This window comes from Symphodus melops, assembly GCF_947650265.1.
Source record: "Symphodus melops genome assembly, chromosome: 1".
NCBI lineage: Eukaryota > Metazoa > Chordata > Actinopteri > Labriformes > Labridae > Symphodus > Symphodus melops.
In genome coordinates, this window is record NC_136691.1 from 49,268,273 (window position 1) to 49,285,850 (window position 17,578).

General features: G+C 41.0%; 1 protein-coding gene across 2 annotated transcripts in view; it reads left to right on the forward strand.

Moving 5' to 3' along the window:
- commd10 (COMM domain containing 10) overlaps positions 1-17,578 on the forward strand; it is a 62,850-nt gene that overhangs the window by 37,073 nt on the left and 8,199 nt on the right. The window contains exon 6 of one of the 2 annotated variants that reach the window (XM_079369788.1): positions 17,205-17,333. The exons of the other annotated variant lie outside the window; for it this stretch is intronic. Within the exon in view, the coding sequence (XP_079225914.1) occupies positions 17,205-17,318 (114 nt within the window). The 3' untranslated portion in view covers positions 17,319-17,333. Of the gene's footprint in view, positions 1-17,204; positions 17,334-17,578 lie in introns of those variants that run through there. 2 annotated transcript variants of the gene reach the window in all.

The following is a 17,578-nucleotide window of genomic DNA, read 5'->3' on the forward strand; positions in this document are numbered from 1 at the left end:
ACATCGGTGTGGAGAACAGAATGAAGAGATAGGGAAGTGAGGAGGGGGAGGAGACGGAAGGAGAAGAAGGGAGGAAGGTGGTGATGTAAAAAAAATAAAAAAAATAAAAAAAATCCTCCTCTGCCTTTTGGCAGTGGCTCCCAATGAAGTTTTCTCCCTTTACCATTACGTTAAAAATCCCCACAATCCTTTTAGTCACAGCCAGGATGGGAGAAGCCCTCAAAGGGAGATGGTTTCCCACATACACACGCACAGACAGCACCTTTTTAAGGGTTCATATTTGTCACAAATGGTTTTGAACAAAGTTAATTCTATCTGAAGGCTTATTTCAGTTTATCCTTCGGCCGTGTTACTCACACAGTCTTAAAACTCACAAATAAATCTTAAATGTCCCAAATTTGGTGTTTGTGGCATATTAAGGCTTCTGATTCTGATTCCCGTACCTGTTGGATGGGATGAAGTTTATTATTAACCCAGACACCATTAAGAGTTTTAAAGTTAGACCGTACCTCAAAGGGTAGGAGGTAAAGTTCAGCTCGAAATTGCATTCCCAGCGAGGCACTTTAGTTGGCAGAGGTCATCCATTTTTGAGAAAGACATCTTCTTGAAACATCGAAAGACCTTTTCCAAAGTTTGCAACATGAGGAGCTTGCGTCTGCAGGAAGCATTTTGACCTGAGAAAAAGAAAGCGTGTCTTAAAAAACAACTCTTAACGTTTCAGCAGTTACCTCTCTGCTGTCTCTCACATCTCAGGCTATCACGACTTGACAGGGCAGACAGGAAGAGCTAAAGGTGCCGATGATGAGTGGCTGCGTACGTGCGTGTGTGTGCGTGTGTGTGTAAGCATACAGGTATGTGAATATAGCAGGAGATTGATGGGCTAATAGCCGTGTGTTAGTATGTCCTTGTATGAGTGTATGTGTGGGTGTGTATGTGTGCTTCCAGGTTAAAAAAACACAGCCTGATGGATGGATGTAGGAGCAGAGGGAGAGAGGCAGTGAAGGGGTTGACAATGAAGACGAGAAATACTGGCTATGTTTTGATTTGGTCATGAAAGACTAAAGGGTAGCTGTGGAATTTGGATGACACCTGACTCTCTCTCTCTCTCTCTCTCTCTCTCTCTCTCTCTCTCTCTCTCTCTCTCTCTCTCTCTCTCTCTCTCTTTGTTGCTCTTGCTTCGTTTACTTTTTCACACTTCAAGGATAAAGTACAATCAAAGCTTTCTTTTCTTTTTTTTTCTCTCTCTGTCTGTGAGATGTTGAAAGAGAACCAAGAATCTAGGTTACTGCATTGGGTTGAGTAAGGTTTATGTTGTTATTTTTCAGAGTTGGATTTTATTTCAGGTATGCATTGCTTTGTAACACACACAGACACTTTGGCTTTATTGCAACGATAAGACTGTGACCTCCATCCTATAGTTAGTCAGAATGAAGGGAGGGGGCTGTGTTAGAAACCATGAAGACAGAATGAACAGGAATTATTGAATTATACAATTTAAATGTACAATTTGTTCATAAGTGGATACAGTGTGAGTGAATAATAACATATTGAAACACATTTGACAAAATGGCAAGATACATTTAGTTTTTATGCTGGAGCTTTTTGACTTTCCTCCAAAAGTTCTCAAGTTGTTGTTTCTATAATTTCCTTCTTTTTTTTGTGGTTTCAGGACTTCTTACTCAATCCGTGTTAAGTTTCTTAATTGGATTTTTGTATGACAATATTTACGCAGCTGAGGAAAAAACCTGACTCGAATGCTGCCCAGTCTGCCTATAACATCAGAAACATTTCTTCACTCTTTTTAAATCATGTCTGTCATTAATTATTGATGGGGAAAACGGAATTGATTGTTAATACGAAAGAAGAAGAAAAAAAAAGGATGCTCCCGTCATGACTTAAAGGTTTCCGAACCACCCTTTTTAAAGCTTCTCTAAGGAGGTTTTATCTGTTAAACCACAATCAACACTGATCCCTCATAATGATGTACAGAAGCAAAGAACAACAAATGTAATCATATAGAAGTCTATGACCGAGGCCACACTACGGTTGAACACTAATTGAAATAGTTCACAAGCCATTCAAACATTCACAATGATTAATATGATCACCTTTTAAACTAAACCAGCTTAAAAACCTGACTTCACTCATGTCAGAGAAAATCTGCAGAGAGATACATCTTGTCCAGAAGAGACCGAAGTTGATGCAATTCTGCCTGTTGCCATCTTGTTTGTTTGGAGCTGAAGTTATTTTATTTATTTATTTTTACCTGAATGTGTTTGGAAGTCAACAAGGTGTGAGGATGTTATTTGGCTCTGTGTAATCTTGTCATTTTGATGTCTCCAGAAGATGCTCAGGCACAGCGATAATGTGTTGTGTGTTGAAGAAATAGTTACTCTCAAATTTAATATTCAGCAAAATCAAAGTTTCCCCAAATACCTGACTATTCTTTACGGTTACACAACCCGGTTTAATCAGCGTGACTTCCTGCTTTCACCTCTTTTTACAGCTCCGTGCCTGACTCTGGCACCCATGATATAGCACAGGCTAATAAGAGGTGATTGTTTCTCTTGTTAGCGAACCTCTCAGTACAGGTTGAGCTCATTATGTTGTAACTCAGTGTTCTCTCTGCAAGCAACGGTCAGGTCTGCATGGTTCACTTGATATATTATCTACAGGCATTTGAGCGTATTGTATGGATGTGTGAGGTTAGGCAGGGTAGCATTATACAAGGGAAGAAGCTAATTAGTTCATGGATATGTTAAACTGTAGTTTCATTTGTTCATTGACATGAATCACACTCTTCTCAATGCTCTTCGCTGATGTAGTTCATATGTTGCACTTCCAACGTCATGCTTTATTTAAAATGGTGCTTTCCATCAGCAGTGAATCTTCCGAGTAGTTCCTGGTTTTGTGTCTCAAATGGGCAATTTATTGAGTGATGACTGAGTTTCAGAAACGTTGGTGAGATATGTTATTCCCTGAAGACATCTGCTGAAAAGTTACACCAAAGAGATTTAAAATGATGGACTGTTCAATGCATGGATGTGGTTGCTCATTGGTTTCTGAGGAGGCGTGATGAAGCCCAATGATTGTTACCGTAGAAGTCTTATCTCCACCCAACATCCGATCAAACTACAAACAGGTGAAGAGTTGAGGATAAGGCCTTTAGCTTTCTGGCAAACACCTACTATGTTCTGTTATGTCAGTTCTACATTACTCTCAGCCTTAAAATAATACCAACAGATATGTCATTAAAGAATCCAGCTCCCATACAGTGTTAACCTTTGTTGTATGTGAGCGTGATTTTACCGTCAATCTCATTGAAGTAATGCTATAAACGTATCTTTGGACTTCTCTTATGTTTGACCGTTCCTCTTTGCTCAGGTTAAAATAAAATCTATGTAGAGCGATACGTTTCTATGACTCTCCTGAAAGGTTAATGTATTTCAGAGTTCAGAGATTTCACTCTTGTTCTTTTTCATCTTAAAGTGAAGCACAGCTCATTAACCTGAAGCACACTGTTCACTCTGAATAACTCCTGGCCACAGTCAGCTCAGACAGTATGGATTAATATAAACCTGCCAACCTTTTAGATAATCAGTGTCCTCCCCCTCAGGAGCCCAGGTGAGACACAAGCTGTCAGTAGCATACACATGTATTGTGTGACCACAGGGAAACTATATCTAAATAAGACGCTAAGAAGTAAATGTATGGGTTTCCAATGGTTGTCTTTAATTTCTCAGGTTGAAATGACAAGCCGTTTCAATACATACATTGAAGCAAAAGTCAACATAGATGATTTTTGTTCCACTTTTCAATAGAATCATTTCAAATCTGTCAGGAGAGAGGATGCAGGACCAGCTTTACTTTATGCTAATAGTGTTATCGCAGGTGTTTCCTCGTTTAAAAATCTCAGAAAGATTTGAATATTTAAAAATGATCACAGAACAAAAGTCACAAGACAAGCTGAAGGCGAGAAATGTCCTCGTGTCCTGTCCTACAACAGGTATAGCTTCCCTAATTAGCCCCTTCCTCAGGTTAAGTTGTGGTCCGTCCACAGAGAGTCCGGATATTTCCGCCTCTCTTTGACAGGTAGTCACACTAATTAGGGCCCCGGTAAATCTAAAGGTTAAAAACACTTCAGTGGATTTTATGACTTAAAGATTTGGACGTGAGGAGGTGAAGGGCAGATTAGCGCTGCAGGAATTTGTGGCACATGGTGTCCACACACATTTGGAGAATTAGTTAGAAAATCCTTTCTCTCTCAGGCCGGTTGTTTGGCCCTTTTTGGGTTTTTTTTTTTTTTAAACTCAGTCACTGATGTAAAAGGTTAATTAATCTTTTTCCCCCAGAACTTGCTTCCTGATCTCTGACTTTTGAATCTGAACAGAGAGAGAGGAACTGCAGAGGCCATTACAGCCAGCATGTTTTCTACGTTGAATCAACGTTAAGTCATCTTCTTAAGTGCTTTCTCACTGTATTGTAAGGAGCTTATTATAAAGAAACTTTTGGATTTATAGATTTAGTTTGACCTGCCCTACCAGCAGGTTGACTTCTTTAAAAGTTGCTCCATTGTTCAGCAAACTGTCTTACTGCGTCTCCTTCCCCTCTCGCACCAAACTAATTAGAAGGAGGGAAGTCTGGCTTTGTTTGTGGGTGGTACAACAGCTCAGGGTTTTGGAGAGAAATGCTAAGGCCACCACCCATTCTCTTACTAATGGCTCCAATCAGGCCTCTTTCTGTGGAGCAAAGGGCAGAAGGATGAGTGACAGGGGTTAAAAAAACAGAACATATTAGAAGGATTGACAGAAAAATGAGTGAAATATAGAAAAAGACAGAGAGGTGGCTCTAACTTGAACATTTACAGTTGGAGACATTCAGGAAGGCTTAATTACAAATTTTATACCGTACATCGATTTTTATCTCTCCCCAAATTGAGTCCATCTTTTCCCCACCACTTATCTCTAACTCTGGTCTTTGCCTGCCTTTTAGACTGTGAAATGGAGAGTGGTAATTTCCCCTCGCTTCTCTCTGTATGTTAATGAAGCGCTAATCTGTTCCTGAGCGAGTGCCTTAATGAGGGCGACGTGCCTCTCGCTCAGCCGGCTAGCTCCCTGTTAAGCTACCATTATGGAAAATAGCTCGGTACCTCTCGGGCGTCGTCCTGGGACCGGACTGAAATGTATGCCTTATTTCCACTTTTAAAGCTTTCTTCTTGCTCCTTAACAAGGCTGGGTGTTCCTCTGAGGGAGCGAGCACTAGATAAACAAACACGGTAATGACGAGCACGGGGAGAGGCTGCGCACACTTTGAGGTCTGGTGGTTTTCAGATGCTGGATTTTGGTGGGGATAAATAGGCCACGCAGGACAGATCGTTGGAGATAGAGAGTAAAGTGTGAGCCAAGAATCAAACCAAGTCGGCGGCTTCATTTTTAATTAACATTTTTGTTTGTATTTGTGGAGATAAAGCTCTGAACATTTACACGCGCGAAATATAGAAGCTGAGAAGTTGAAAAAAAAAAAAGAGAGGATTATTGACATTTATTCCCGCCAAATTAGTGCGATCCATCGATCATGTCGCATCCTGGGTTCCATTACGCCTGCTGATGACTATATTCTTAATGGTATTTTGAGACACACCCTAACCAGATTAAAAGTAGGAGCAGATGCTGCTCAGAGCTGAACACGTTTCAAAGAGTTGTATCAAAGGATATTACGGCTTTATTCATTCGGCATGTATCTAGGCCAGGCCAGCCTCTGCCACTCCCACAGACCACATATGAAGGGTGCTGTGGTGGGTGACTATGAAATGGATTAACTTCTCCCGCTTGCTTCTCTCTTGAAATGAAATTGCTCATCTTTAGGGGTTCTCTCTTTGTTCTGTTGCCTCAATTTGTTCTTCCATGTCTTGTTTCTGTTCCCGCCCCTTTCCTGCTTAGTCTTCGTTCTTTATTCCGCTCTTTAATGCCCTGGACTAGATTCTCTCCTTTTTGTCATTTGCGAGTCACTTTGTGGACTCAGTGTTGGAAAGGAGATCAAACATGGACAGGCTCTCCTGCGGTTATCATTCTTACCTGTCACAGATACGCTGCTGAAAGTTGAGCTGACAGTCATCTTAAGCCGACGCTGAGCCGACTCATCTGGAGATACTTCCCATCAATGCACAGCTTTTTGTACAATCCAATAAAAACAGCATAAAGGAGTCAAATACACTGGTAGGAGCTTTAAAGGTGGACGTGTTTTTGAGAGGGAACAAGGGAAAGTTGAAGTGTTTGAAATGCAATTCCGAGGTTTTAAAGGATGTTGGAAGGAGGTATATGAATTTGTTCCGTCTACTTTGCTGCTCACGTTACATAAATTCACAACATGGGTCTGAAACCTCAGGATTCCTCTTCGGATGATGAAAAATGTCGGCCGCTCGTCTCAGATGGATCTTCAAGGTTGTGCTCGGGTTTAAAGACTCTCTGGAGGCCTTTGTTCCAGGTTTTAAAGTTCATACATCAATGGAATCGTCTTGAACCGCACCAGTTTGTCAGATTAAGATTGTCAAAGTCAGGTTGTTGGTGAACTGGTTTGATGTAGGCAAAGCTTAATGGTTTGCACTGCTTCCTTCCTCCGCCCCATATGGAGAGGTTTAAACAGAAATCCACAAGAGCCCTGCATGTAATTCCCTTTATTATGACTAGTTATCAGTCCTGCGTCATGAGCAGCGCTTCAAAGGTGAATTAAACTGAAGTACATTGTATGTGGCATGAGGAGAATTAAAATCTTCTGCTGGAAACGGCACATTTGTATGTTTCAAACACAGTGGTGTGGGAGGTTTCTGATTCCAAACATCAGTAAGTATCTCTAAGTCCTCTAAAGGACGAATCAAGTGCCCCAGATTTACTGATAAAAAATTTACAGAGTGTTTTGTACATGGCATGGTGTGTCAGTCGCTTCCTGCTGCCGGTGGCTCGGCTTTGGGCAGTCCGGGCTGGATCTGTAAAAGAAACTCGCTGATACTCGAAGTTGGATTTAAGAAGTGAGGAAATGGCCAGGCAAAAACATCACAGAAACTCAAACTGCTGAAGGGTTTGTTGTTGTTTTTTTCGCTGGTAAAATACTCATGATAGGATAGCTTGAGTGAGATTTCTAGCATAATCTCCAGGCACCAAAAACTCTTATTGACACAAGTCAAAGGCAATGAATCAAATCAATGAGAGAGGCACTTATTCCTCTCATATTGGTTTAGGCTTTAAGACTGCAGGGCCGTGGAGAAACCAGGGACCGCAGCATGTGGCAGATGACGCATTGCAGACGTGCCGACTCGAGGCCCTGATCAGAACCAGACTCTGTTTCTACTCGATGCTGACCACAGTAGGAGGAGAGGAGGGAAGAGGGGTCGAGAAGTTGTCACAGTTCCCCTGAGAAACGATGGATGGATTCCCAATGTGGTTGAATATTAAAGAGGCTCTTCCTCACTGGAGAGAAGTTTGAGGGTGCATGTCACAATGAGGGAGAAGAACTGGTCATAGAACATCAGTCATCGAAGTTCACAAGGGTCACTAGCACGGCACAAAGCACTCCACTGCCTTTAACCCCAGCAAATGTTGCGTGTGTGCGTGCATGCCTTTATGCTTCTTCCTTGCATGGAAGTGTATTTCATTAAAGTTCAGACTGCGGAGCAAGTAGAAGCCTGCATGGAGTCAAGAGTCATCATCGGCCTCCAAACGTTTTGTTCTGTTTAAATTTATCTCCTGCAATCAATATTTCACTTTCTCTCTTGTTTGAGAGACTGTTACCTTTTTTTTTTTTTTTTACATTGCCAGTTCAATGCGTGACTTTTTTTTTTTCTTTTTCACCCCGAGTACATCTCGTCTGCATTGTAAAACACACAGAGGCGTAAAGGTGGGGCGAAGTTATTCTGCTGCTGAGCTGGCATCAGAGGAAGTAACAGAGGCGTTGAGGGGCATCACTGTAAAATGTCAGAGCTGCCACGGTTGAACAGAGCTTTGTGTTTGCGCACGTCTTGTGTGTGTGTGTGTGTGTGTGTGTGTGTGTGTGTGTGTGTGTGTGTGTGTGTGTGTGTGTATGTGAAGCTGCTGCTGCACACAATAGGAAATTACACACTGGGACTCCAATATCATGCTGTTGCGAATTTAATATAAAAGCACAAAAGCTGAATAATATTGCAGCTCCATTAAGGCACTGTTGAGAGCTCGCAATGTCAAAAGAGCTTGTGTAACTCTTTGCCTGCTAATCTCTACTTTTGGGGAAAACATTTTTTTTTTCTGTCTGACTCCTATTCTCTGATTGGTAAGGTGTTGGATTTGTTTCACCGTTTCACGTTGCTCCCAGAAAAATGTTCAAAGGCTTACCGCTGTCTTCACTTTTGTTGGAATTGTGTGTAGTTTGCTGCATGGCATTGGTAGTGAGGACAGAGGAGAGCGCACTTGACAAAGGCTATGTGTTATAAGACTAAACTGCTGGTGCTAGCTGACACGGGAGTTGAAAAGAGAAAGACAAGGAGAGAATAGAAAAGGAAGAGACCTTGGATGTGCTTGAAGAAAAAGAAGAAAGCGCCTGGTGACTCAAGACAACATACTGCACAAACAAAACACTTAAAAGTGCAGGATGTACCCATAAAAAAAGAAGTGAATGTAGCACAAAACACCTTAAATAAAATATTTGAATGGCTAATTAACAATTGTTCTGCACATTTATCCACCGTCAACACAGCTGTCCAAAAAGAAACTGTCCGTGTGGGAGAGAAAGACAGAAAAAAAAACAGTTTATATGTCCACTGTGTTTAATAAAATAGGCAGAACAGAATATTTTATTAAAAGAACAGTAAGGGAGATTCAAATGTTTATTTTCGTTAAGTCCCTGTGAGGCCATTATTTATGAATAAACTTCTAAAAATGCCTCCGAAGTCCTTTCATGACACAGCACAGGAGGCATGAAAGTGGAACAGCCAGTGCCAAACTGAGTTAAACTTCACAAAGGCATCTAAACAGTCATGCATCTCAGTTTTTTTATTTAAAGACTTTTTGAGCTTCTAACATAAAGTTTTTCATTAATACCACCCGAGTTTCAGCTTAAAGTCAAATGTGACAACGTTGGTTCACAGAAATATTGAGATGGTAAATTATGGGGATTTTATTTTGAAAAGTAAGTCAGTTAAGAAGTAGAGAATGACTGTCCATCACTGGGTTTTTTATCATGGGCCGCAGCAAGTCAAAGAGGCCTCTGCTTCCAAGAAATAAGGGTGTGAATGAAGTGTTTGTGTATGTGTGAATGTGCACGTGTGTTTGTGTGTGTATGTGTGTGTTCAGGCCATGTCTGTAGTGAGCCTGTGTCTGTATCTGCATCCATGCTTCACTGTGTTTCAGTCATTCTAGTTCAGTGAGTGGCCCACTGGGTGCAGACAATCCTCGGCTTTGTGTGTGTGTCCTGCTGCCGTGCTGTGTACTGTACTGAATGGGCCCTGGGGAGCGAGGCGTGTGAAAATCCCACCCTAGCCCACCTAGAGTCACAGTCAGCTGTGTGTGCGTGTGTGTGTGTGTGTGTGTGTGTGTGTGTGTGTGTGTGTGTGTGTGTGTGTGTGTGTGTGTGTGTGTGTGTGTGTGTGTAGAAAGGAATGAGAGGCAACACAGTGTATTGATGTGTGTAGGGTGGGAAGTGATGGGTGAAAGAGGACACTCCACACAGAAACAACCGTTCTCTGTGTTAAACACTACAGAGAGATTCTTTATTATTCTTTTATTTCATTAACTGGCTGACCCAATGACCTGACAAATGACCCCCAGCAGAGGACACTCTGCACTCTCACATATCGCTCCACTGTGGCTGCCTGTCCGTCCGTCTGTCTCTTTCTCTTTGTCTGTCCGTCACTCTCTGTCCTGATGCATCGCAGTTTGTTCGCTGTAAATGCCCTCAGACCGTTTCTCACAGCTGACAGTTTGACATGACATCGGCTGAAATGTACGGCAGGTGTAGCCAATATCATTAATGCTGCTTGAATTAGCGTTCGTTAGTGTTATTAGTTACAGCTGGGCTCTTCACATATTGTCAAGAGTGACATGTGTGCTCTGAATGGGATCTTTTATAAGCAGCTTGAATTATTTTATCAGTGATTATTGTTCTCAGTGGCGTCTTCCAGTCATGGAAGTTTGTTTATCTGTGGACTGTTGGTCTTAAACTTTTTTTTCCTTTGGGATTTTGTTTGCGTGGTGACAATGTTGACGTTACATCCCTGTCTTTATTCCTTCAGATTTCATTTGTTAGAGTACATTCTCGCTTGTTGTGAGTCTTTTGGTTTCTATTTGTTGAAGCCCAGAAGTGATGTTCCCAACACTTTACCATTTGAGCGCCAAGCATATCAAGTACAGACATTCAGGTCCAGTTACCACAAGCTAAAGTGTTCCACTTGATTTCACAACAAGGCTTTGAAGTACCAGTGGGCTTGATTGAAAACGTGTTTATCTTTTTTAAGTTGTTGTGATTAAGCTGTTGTGATTCGGATAATTGATAGTTAGAGGATTGGTTTAAGTTTAATCAGCAACAGCGTCATTTCTCCCAACTTCAATCTGTTGACAGATCTAATTAATGAGAGAAATTAAAAACACGTGAGGCTGGTAAAGAACTTTAAAGCTAGGGATGGTAATCTTCGAAAACTAGCATGACTTTGAAAGCAGCATTCTCTCCGTGCTTCATTTACGCCCACCCCCTCCCCTCTGTGCGCCCTCAAAAGCCCCGCCCCCCACGGGTTTCAGCTCATGCTCTGTGTGTGGGCTCATGAGAGTAAGCGAGCAGGGGAGCATGATTAGCTCATAAAACCCAAACCGAGTGCAGACTTTGGTAGTTTTTAAACAAGTTTACAACTGCGACAGATGACAGATCGTCCTCGTTTCTTTTTCAGAGCAGATGAATTATTAATATCTGTCAGGACCTGAAGACAATTTCAAGCGAAATCTTAAAAAGTGTATCTGGAGAAAATGACCTTCCCTGCCTTTAACGTTGTATATGTGAAGGCTTTTCACTTCATCTGTACACTGTGAGGTGTCAGTGGGTATGAAATCAATACAAAAGTCCTGATGAAAAAAAAAAGCACAACAAGAAGCAATAACGAAAAATAAGAAAGTTAGAACAATGTTATATAAAGTCTTGCGTGTCATATGCCATATACCAAGCGATAATTTAACCTCTTTTTTGAGTCGTTTTGTCTGAAGTCAACATCAAAGTCGTCAAGAATCGACTCCTATATAGGGATGGCATTAGTTACTCTAACACACTCAGGAAGTGAGCATTGTTCCATTTTTCAGGTCTGAAGGGGCTTTGTTCTCACTCTGCCTTCCTGTCTCCTCCCGGTGATTAATATATGAATGGATTCCTCACAGGTACATCGCCATCATCATCAATAATTATAACACATGTTCATGTTGTACTGTGTCTTGCTGCATAGCATGTGAAGACTCAGGAGGAGGATGTGGGAGCCGTGCGCTCTGTTGGAGGCATAGTCATGTTCCCATTGTCCCCGAACCACAACACAGGATGTGGTGGATTCTAATTGGGGAGGTGGATGGACAATACACACACAATAACAAATAATGAACAAGCACACACACACTGTCATTTCACAGTCAGGGCATGGGTGACCTCATCCATTGGGGAAAAAAACCAATAGGCAAAATAGCCATCGTCCTATTTAGTCCACCAGTGAGGATGTTATTTGTTTAACCACAGTAGCTGCCTCCTGCTGCTCATAAATGTCAGGCGTCGTGGCTGCTGAATGAGTTTAAGAAAAACATTTTCACCGTGTCCCAGCATTTTAGGTCTTGAATGGAAGTGCACTGTGTTTATTGTGTGAATTTGTCGCACGTCTTTTGTTCGCAACAAACGCTTGAACTCCTGTTTTTGTCATCGCTATCACTTAGCACAGTATGAAGTGTTCCCGTTTCTGTCAAAGTTGCTGTTAAATCAAAAAGAGCTCTTTCTGTCAAACTTTCCATCTGTTTGTTGTACTTGTTTGGATGATGTTTATATGTCTGGGCCAGCCATGTAGACTCCTCCTAATTGGTCCTCTGTATTCATGTGGGGATTCAGAGAGGCAGAGCAGAGCTGACTCTTAATAAATGTCCGACTACAGCCGGGATACGGATGGTCGGCTCACTGATGGGCTGTTTATAACAAGGCGTCACTTAATCCAAAAGAGAGGGAGGAGCAGAGGTGAAGTTAGAGAGATAGGAAAAAGGAATACATTAAGAGAGAGTGATTAGCATTCCCACCAAGGGATGGACAAAATAGTAAGAGATGAAGGGAATAACCACAACATGAACAAATGTGAAAGAACAGTGATTAGCATGGTGTGTGTAGAGGAGAAAATCAAGATCAAGAAGTAGAATTTTACTTTTAGTCTTTTAATACAGAGTGAAACCTCAACCATATAAAATAAAAAAAGTCAACTTTTACTTGTTGATGGACCCACATTTTATTCATCAACACATCTTGTTACAGATCTACAAACATCCACCTCCTCTATTGGCACCTACAAATACATTTGTCTAGAAAGGCCCAAAACAAGGAACCTTCTTGCTAACAATCCAAAAGCTGACATTATGTATTTAATTCTACATCATTACTATACCAAAAGAAAATCTATTCTTTGAACATCTTTCCTCATTGAACAAAGTGAATACACACTGTGTCAAGTTGAGTTTAATTGCCTTCCAAATGGGATCAAAAACTGACAGTTCACATTTGTCCAACAATGTTTCGCGCTCTAAAATATTAAGGTGGATCTCTGTTGAGTTCGGCTGGCATTGATTTCAGGAAAAGTAATTTACCTGTAAAAGTATTGATTTTGTTATGCAATCAAATATGTAAAGGTTTTGTTTTTTTGTCACATTGGGAGGCAGCAATACAATTAGCTGTAGAACTTTGAGTGGAACTTTGTTCAATGAACTGTGACATTTTTTTTTCTTCCTTATATTTCTTGGTTGTAGCCTATTACATCAGGTCGTGTTGCACCGTCCTATGTCTGTTTATCTGTTGTTGTTGTTGTTGTTGTTGTTGTTGTTGTTGTTGTTTTGTTTTTTTTGTCCACTGCTGTAAATCAAATTTCCCTTCCATGGACAATAAAGATCTGACGTGATTACATGAGTTCCTCAAAGCAAAACAAGGCACATATTGTAATACTGCAGAACCTGCCTCCCCAACCCCCCCATCCCCTACCCAACTCCGCCAATGTCCCCGGATTAAGACAAAGAAAAGGCGAGGACTTAAGTACCTAAAAAGAAAGACAGAAAAAAGTAATAATAACACAATAAAAAAAAAAACATTAGACATCCCAACCCCAATTCCCAACCACCCAGTACTCTGTTATAACTCTTATACAATTTACAATTCATTTTAGGAAACCTGTGTCTGAGTGAGTCTTGATTGTCTTGATTGTGTTTTGTACAATCTTTTTAGCATGCTTTGTAATGTATTTTTTTCGGATGGTGGAACTCTGTGCACACCAAGTGTTGGGTTTCAGTGCAGCGTTTTCTGTGTATTTGTGAGTCCAGCTGTGTTTTCAGGAATTCATCCTGTCAGGCCTTGAACCTTCCACCTGCTCCGTCTGTCTCAGCACAAAACAAAGCAAAACACCGGCTTGTTGATTGTTTTTTCCCTACCTTGCTTTTCTCTTTTGATTCTTGTCTAGGTTCCCACTGTCTCCTCTCGCCGCTACGACCTCTCACTCCGCTCGTCTTTGCTGTTATCTACTCACTGCTCCCTATCAAAAAGCCTGTAAGAAAGGGAAAAAAAAGTTAAGAGGAATAAGACGTGCTTTCTGATGGAATGTTCTAGGCCAGTTTATTCCCGAGTGTTTTCTCTAGATCAGAGAAATAAAAAAGAAACACTGACATGTAGTTTTGAGACTGCTTACTGTACAGGAAGGGGTTTCCATCAGGCCATCTCTTGTATGTCATGAATCTGACAGAGGTATAAAAAAAGTATTTTCTTCTATTATATTTGGGGAAAATAAGACTGTGTGTGTGCGTGGGCCTCTGTGTGTGTGCACATATCAGCTTGTGCTCATTTCTGTTATAAATAACATAGGTGATTGGCACTTTCTAGTGTTAGGCTTTGACAGCTCTTATTTGTTGTCGTCGAAAGGCTTTTAGTGAATGGCTGACGTTTTGAGGTTCCATGTCTGTCACTGTGTGATACACGGAACTGCTGGTTGTGTGGATACGGCTTCATGGCGCCCCTCTTTCAGCAGCAGTACACACTGCTCATGTGGCTCCTATGGACGTGTTTTTCTACACAGCTTTGGGCTCAAAGGGTCATGGGAAGATTAAACATGGTTGTTTTTGAACTATTGATTTCTTTTTGTTGTTGTTGACAGCACAGTTAAGTATAAAGCTTCGGGCAACAGTGTTCGCTGAATAATTCCAAGAAACTGACACAGAGGAGCTGCAGTTTAATATATATATATATCACATTTATCTAAGCTTATTTTTTTTTATTTGGGCGCTTTTTAATGCCTTTATTTTAGAGATAAGAGAGTGGGTAGAGAGGAAGTGGGGAATGATATGGCGGCCTGTCGGGAGGACCACGCCTCCGCACCAACCGCCGGCACACTGTAGGCACAACTTTTTTATAATCCCAATCTCTACACAACCCAATATACTATGCTGTACATGATCTGACAGGTTGATCAGCTATTCTGTATTTGATTTTAAGGTGTAATATATAACACTCCCACTTTCAGATGTTTTGGTTTTGTTGTGTATTTTAATATCCCTTAATGTTTCCAGTGAATTATAAACCTTAAGAGGCTGCAATTTAGTCAAGTTAAAGACACATTTCTTTAAAGGAAATAGACAAAAACACCCCTGAATACGTCAGAAAGTGAAGGGTTTGCTAACTGCTGTGTTTCTTGAAGCTATTTCATTCAGATGAACCAACATAGTGTATCTAAACCAGAAATGATCTGCCTGAAATACATCACCGGGTCCATGAAAAGGATGAAGTATGACAGGAAAGCTGAGTCCAGTTAAGTGCAGCTTAATGGTGATTGTCAGGGATGAAACTTGAAAAGAATGTTTTTTTGTAATCCCACACTTCTTCACAACAACACAGCTACATCTCATGTTATCGTTATGATAGACAGGCCCCTAGCACCAGAAGTATTCATATTTTACACTCAATAAGCACAAAGTTTCACACCAGCTGGTTGCCGAATAATGGTCAAAGTTTTCAAATTTTCCATTATGCTGACCATTTGTGGAGAAACTGACCATGGAGAAGACGGAGAAAATATATTCTCTTTGCTGCCTGGAGCTTCCACAGACAACAAAGGTGCTCTTCTTTTGATTGGAAATCTCTGGCTTTTGCTTCTGTTCTGTCCATCTACACTCTCTATTCCAGTTTTGGAGACTGCAAACAATTCTTTAAAATAACAGAATATATTCCCCTGGTGTTTTTTTTCTTTATAGCTTAACTCAGATTTAATCCTTACCCTATGATCTTCATCTGCAGATGGAGTTTGCCATATTTAAAAAAAAACCCACAGATTTCAATTTTGTTCATCAGCGATAAAGTAGATGGATTCAGGGAAGGTGAAAGGGGAAATGTAATGACTGAAAAGCACCAAGTCTCAAAAGTACCTTTTGTAAAAGTACACGGTATACTGAACACAGCCTTGCATGCAATGAATACAGAGTGATCATTATTCACTTTAAATGCTAACAGTCTCTATTTAATTTACATACAGTTTTAAATAGCAGCCGATCAGCTAACGAGCTAAAGTAAGACTCATCTGTGTGTCTGAGTTTGGGAAATATTGATTGTAATAGATGATGTCATTTTGAGTCATTTAGGGGTCAATAGTTATCTTATTGTAATTACTTCATTAAGCCATTCTCTTCTTGTTTGTAAACTGAAGTCAGAGGACATATTAGATAAATCACATATTACATTAAGCTTGATTAATGCGCCATAATAAGAAGGAAAGCTATTAATTTCACTTAGCATAATGCTCAGGGCAGTCTTCTAGCCACGATTCTCCTCAAATAAACCTTTGACCAGTCTCCATTTCTCATCTGCATTCCTCCTCAGTGATTCAGAGGACTACAAACTCAACCATGCCACTGCTGAGGAGGTACAGACAGATGGACAGATTCACTCACAGGATAAAAGAAAGACGCAGCACACCTGTAGCATCGAAGCAAACAACGAAAAATCTTTATGGAGACACTAAAAGATGTTTTGACAGCACAGCTGTCTTTGTCAGAGTATCTGTTTTTGAAGTGACAGACAGCTACGCAGCTGAACAAACACACACTAACGCATGCGTCATAAAGCACCCAGAAACACTCTCATGTAATAAGTCGGCTCGTATTTGCTTCATGTCTCAAAGTGGTGTTCTTTTTTTACATTGTTGCCACTGATTGAATTTGCAACAGAGAAGTAAGTTATGAAGAGTCATTTCATTTCATTGAATTCCTGACTTTGAAACAAATGTCCCTGATGATAACATGCCAATTTATTCCACATAAATAAGTGTTTGTGGGAAATATTACCCAGTGTCCTCATGCCAGTGTTTTTATTTGTGCGTGCCCGGTGAAAGATGGCGCTCATAAAATAACCTCTTCTGATCATCGTTCAGCGTGATGGCAGAATGCAGCTCAGACAGTCAGTGAGCATCGTGGCTCAGACACTCGGTGAATGTTGGGGAAGGGTTCTGGCATGAAGACGGAAAGGAGCATGGGAAGAAAGCTTTGCAGACACGCCTGAATGGGGAGCTTACTGACACACAGTAATGACGCATTTTCTACCGTTGCTGTAAGCTGTCCAACAGAAACTGAGAAGAAGTCAAGTATGTAGACAAGTTGATCGTACTGATAGAGCGGTAGAGCTAGCACTCACTCAGTCATCATGTTCTGTAGAGATGTGTTGCCACATTAGACTGTAACAGCAAGGATCATGTATTCAGTTTCTTTTCCTTAGAATGTTTAGGATCAGTAAAGTGTGGCTAAAAACAAAGAGCGTGTGCTTTAAAACGTGTCAGTTGTACTCAGGCAGGAAAGGACAGTGTGTGTCTGTTGTGTTTGTGTGTATTTTGAGGGTAGGAGGCATAAAGGGTTGTCACAATCCTGACAGCTCAGCCTCCTGTGCATTCCTTCTCTCTATCTGCCTCTTTGTCTTTCACTGTCAACATTTGTCTCTGTCAGGCAAAAGTCAGCGAGCAGGCAGCGGCAGAGAGCTCCAATCGGACAAACTGTGGACGAGCTGTGAGTCACAGAAGACATATAATGAAGCAGAGCCACAGAGGACACATAATATAACGTATCCTCTCAGTGCAGAGCACTTGAGCTGGCAAAATTACAGGAACCCTCTCCTTTGATGCTGATTAAATGCTGTGCTGGTTTCATATTGTAGGACAGAGAAAAGCATTTTAGACGAGTCGGGATGAGCTGCAGCGCATTTTGTGCATTTTTGCAAGAATACTAATTTTGTTGGAATAAATAACATTATCATCAGAACTGCATAATCCAGTGGATATAATGCATGTTTTGGAACATTAAGGCCATTTGTGTCTTTGTGC